Source organism: Clupea harengus, unplaced genomic scaffold (assembly GCF_900700415.2).
Source record: "Clupea harengus unplaced genomic scaffold, Ch_v2.0.2, whole genome shotgun sequence".
Taxonomy (NCBI): Eukaryota; Metazoa; Chordata; class Actinopteri; order Clupeiformes; family Clupeidae; genus Clupea; species Clupea harengus.
The window spans coordinates 100,001-105,000 of NW_024879577.1; the positions used below are offsets into that span (position 1 = coordinate 100,001).

At 40.7% G+C, this 5,000-nt stretch overlaps 1 protein-coding gene across 1 annotated transcript in view; it reads left to right on the forward strand.

The window, feature by feature from the left end:
- The window catches only part of erbb2 (erb-b2 receptor tyrosine kinase 2), a 41,367-nt gene that overhangs the window by 18,282 nt on the left and 18,085 nt on the right, over positions 1 to 5,000 (forward strand). The window contains 4 exon segments of the mRNA XM_042704041.1: positions 506 to 647; positions 1,119 to 1,244; positions 1,458 to 1,584; positions 2,361 to 2,434. Coding sequence (XP_042559975.1) covers positions 506 to 647; positions 1,119 to 1,244; positions 1,458 to 1,584; positions 2,361 to 2,434 — 469 coding nt within the window.

Below are 5,000 nucleotides of genomic sequence, written 5' to 3' on the forward strand. Positions count from 1 at the left end.
ACATGGACACACACACACACACACACACACACACACACACATGGACACACACACACACACACACATGGACACACACACACATACACACATGGACACACACACATACACACATGGACACACACACGCAGACACACACACACACACACACACACACATACACACACACACACACACACACACACACACACACACACACACATGGACACACACACACACACACACATGGACACACACACACACACACACACACACACACACACACACATGGACACACACACACACACACACATGGACACACACACACATACACACATGGACACACACACATACACACATGGACACACACACACAGACACACACACACACACACACACACACATACACACACACACACACACACACACACACACACACTCACACACACACGTTGGCACTCTCTCTCGTGTTAAGGCCTCCTAGCATTGAGACACAATAGAATACAGTCTGTTTCTCTCCCTCCTTGAAGGCGTGTCGTCACTATAACAACAGTGGCACCTGCAAGGAGAACTGCCCCCCTCCCATCATCTACAACCCCATCACCTTCCAGTCCATGGCCAACCCCGACAAGAGGCTCAGCTTCGGGGCCACCTGTGTCATAACCTGCCCCCGTAAGTGTGCCCCCACATCTCTCTCTCTCTCTCTCTCTCTCTCTCTCTCTCTCTCTCTCTCTCTCTCTGTCTCTCTCTCTCTCTCTCTCTCTCGCCTTAAGTCTCACCATTGTTTGCCTCTTTCATCTCATGTCTATCTCATGTCTTTCTCATATTGTTATTCATAGTCATATTATTTACGGATGTTTATCTGTTACTAAGGGACGGTTTTGATATGGTAAATTCTTATTGTTGAACTTTCTAAACTTTTTGTGGTTTATAAACTTTTGTGCTTTTTAAAGTATCCAACTATCTGCCCTAATTCTTTATCTCCCCTCTCTCTCTCTCTCTCTCTCTCTCTCTCTCTCTCTCTCTCTCTCTTTCTCTCTATCTATCTATCTATCTATCTATCTATTCATCTGACCCTCACACACACACACACACACACACACACACACACACACACACACACACACACACACACACACACAGATAACTATCTGGCCATGGATGCGGCCTGCACCCTCGTCTGCCCCAAGGACAACCAGGAAGTCATCGTTACGCATCCGGATGGCCCTGAGACGCAGGAATGTGAAAGATGTGAAAAGTGCCTCAAAGGTTAGTGGAAAAAGTGTGTGTGTGTGTGTGTGCGTGTGTGTGTGTGTGTGTGTGTGTGTGTGTAGTTTCAATGTGGACATTGCGCAAAAATGTCCTGAAAGGTGAGCGGAAAATGTATTTGTCCTAAACTGTGTGTGTGTGTGTGTGTGTGTGCGTGTGCGTGCGTGCGTGTGTGTGTGTGTGTGCTAACTATCTCCATCTCCTCTCCTTCAGTGTGCCATGGACTGGGTATGGGCTCTCTCCAGGGGGTGTCTGCGGTGAACTCCTCCAATATCGAGCTCTTCGCTGGCTGTAAGAAAATCTACGGCAGCCTGGTCTTCCTCAACCAGTCCTTCCAAGGGTGAGCAGAGCTGTTAAATGCCATACAAGCAGTCCTATTAAGGGCTAAACAAGCAGACTTGCTAAAGGCTAAAAACCAGACTTGCTAACGGCTAAACTACCAAACCTACTAAAGGCTAAACAGCCAGACCTGCTAAAGGCTAAACAGCCAGACCTGCTAAAGGCTAAACAACCAGACACGCTAAATGCTAATCAACCAGATTGCTAAAGACTAATAAAATAGCAGCAGTTAACCAGCTTGTGTTAAATCTCATGTTAAAATGTTAAAACATTTCAATTATGCTTATGTTAACTCATTTTTATTTTATTGTATTATTATAGTTAGTTTCTAATATGTTGGCACTCTGAGATTCTTCTGAATGAAGAGTGCATTACAAATTAAATGAATTATTATTATTATTATTATTATTAGGATTCAGAGACATTCACAGACTTTAGCAGGTATTATAATCAGAGAGACCTCATACATTACAGCATCATTTCCTTATGTCAACATGACTATGAAGTTAAGGTGTGTGTCTTTTTTTTGTAAGGATAGGCGCGCTCTACTTCCAAAATAAAGGCGATTTAGGGTGCGAGTGAAAAAGACTATTAACTTAAAGTAGAAAAAAAACGCACTCTCAAGCTTGTCTCATTGCTTATTTTTGACCAGTTTATTCACAGACGCGTTTTCGGCCTAAGCCATCGTCAGTGTGTGGCTGACGATGGCTTAGGCCGAAACGCTACTTTAAGGTGTGTGTCTTGACACATTGCACAAATGTCTTGTTCCTGATCCAGAGACCCAGCCTTAAACCTGTCGGGACTGACCCCAGAACAGCTGAAAGTGTTCAAGAACCTGGAAGAGATCACAGGTGTAGTACACTTTCATCACTTGGTTCATCAATACATACAACTAACTAACTAAATTATTGTTTAGTATTTTTTTTTTTAGATATTATTAGATTCAACTTTATTGTCATTGCACAGAGTACAAGTACTGAGACAACGAAATGCAGTTTAGCATCCAACCAGAAGTGCAAAATAGCAATACAACTGCAGAGTATGTGCATATGTAAAGTGGAGTAAGTGAATAAATAAATAGATATGTACAGTAAGAAATAGATATGTAATATGAACAGAATTGGGACTAGCAGCAATTGAGGTAAGAAGTGTAGATATGATAAGTATATAAAAAGTGCAGGTGTAAGTATTAGTGGTGGTAATAAGTGAAATGAAGTGAATGAAGTAGTAGTAACACAATGTTTAAGAAGTATTGTATGGTGTAAGTAGAGTTAATACAGTAGTAATAATAATTGTTAGTATGTCTCGTTACTATTTGTGTGTATTTATGTTTTGTAAGTTTCACTACTGTTTGTGAGTTGTAAGCTACCGGATGTCCTAAATTTCCCTCGGGATAAATAAAGTATCCATCTATCTATCCAGTGTTTCCCCTACCGTTATATTAGGGGGGCGCCCCGCCCCCCCAACGGCACCCCCCGCCCCTCCTGGAAGGTCAAGTTAATTTTGTTCAATTTTATTTTCTATAAAGCGCCAGATCACAACGGAAGTCATTTAAGATTACCTTTCCTATAGAACAGGTCTATAGCTTGTTATTTTATTAAACAAAATAAATAGCCTTATGTTATTTATCTTATTTACACGACGGCATGTAATTTCTGTCTCTACATGGTCGCGCGATTACAATTCTCTGCTCTCTGTATCACGCATGGCGGAGTTCCGCCACGATGCGCACAAACACACACACAGACACGTGCGCGCGCACACAGGTGAGCACGCTCCCACCAGCGGACAGAATTGGGCTTAAGAATCAGTGCACAGCTACGGACACTTAAGCTTTAAAAAACACATTTCCAGGCGTTCATGAATCCAGCGATCTTTTCCTAGGTAGGGTCGAGAATGAGGCCTAATGAGAATGGCTACAACAGACGTGGAAACAGAACGTACGCCCATGTCCGCACCGAAAATTCAGAAATAGATCTGGCTTGCATTTTTTATCATTTTCCGCGAGTTGTGCGTGGCCCTTTTTACATAGAGTCTGGTAATAAATCTATGACATGTAATGAACATTATTTATTTTGCTGTGAATAATGAAGGAAGCAATAAATCTGATTATTTCCCAAACCCTCAAGAGCTGTTGCCATGGAGATTTAACGTTACTTTCTGTTTGAAGATAAGGTAGCAGCTAGTGTTGAAGAATGGATGACTTTAAATTGGACGACTTTAAATTAATATGTGAAATTGAACATTAACACCTATACGGATAAAATAAATAAACAAGAATAGCAAAACAGATTGATAAGCATAGAATGAGAACGGCAGAAACACAGGCAGGACGTTAGATGACGAGACAGATCATAGTGACACAGGCTGTTTTTTTTTCGTCATATGAAGGCTGAGACATTCATAAAATTTTATTCAGTCTTACTGATGGTCCTTTTGTAATGCCAACATGTGCACTTCGTTGTGGATAAGTAAAGCCTATTCTGCTACATTTTTGTAGTCCTGGTAATCTTTTGTTTGGCATATTGGTGAGGTTATTAAGAGGACCATTTCTCAATCGTTTTGTTCTTGATGAATTAATGTTTGTTTATTAATCAGTTATTTTTCAACAAATAATTCAATTATAATTACAAAGAGGACAATACGCAACTTTATATCCCAATTTTCACTTGTTTTCGGCAATTTCATTGCAAAAAACACCTACAAATAAAAACTTTCATTGCAACTTTTTGGAAAAGCTTCTGCGAAATCAGGAATTTTAGGCCGCAAATATCTCAAAACATTTTCTTCCAGAAGGCCAAAAAGGTAAACTGCAGTGACAAAAGCTGCACACTTTGGGGATAATTGTCATAAAAAGACATGTTCCGATGTTTAGTTCAATGTACAGTTAAAATAATTGTTCAGTTGTTATATTGACTGCTGTCATTAAAAGAAACACATGAACACCATGATTTCTTTAAGCGTTTGTATGTCGGTGGCCGCGCACCGTGCCGCGCACCGTGCCCCCCCCCCCCCAAAGCTGTAAACCTAGGGGAAACACTGCTATCTATCTACCGTATCTACAGTATCTACAAGCCCCCCCGTGCTCTTGGGCTTGTGTATACTTGCAAATTTAAGTTTTAAAGATTAATCCTCCTGAATGGGTGTAGCATTACTGCATTATATTGATTATTGCACATTAAACGTATCCTTGTTTCCATGCGTCCGATGGATGCAATGTTGCATTGTTGGTTTCTAGGGATTTTAATTTTAATTTTAATGACTTTGTTTTCATTTGTGTGCTCTGTATGAGATGACATAGTAGATGAATGAAATAGATTTCTATTAAATGTCTCTGGATGTCTGCAAGTGTGTGTGTGTAAACTGTGGTGTTGTATAGTATGGTGTTACATGTGTGTGTGTTAAACTGTATGTTGT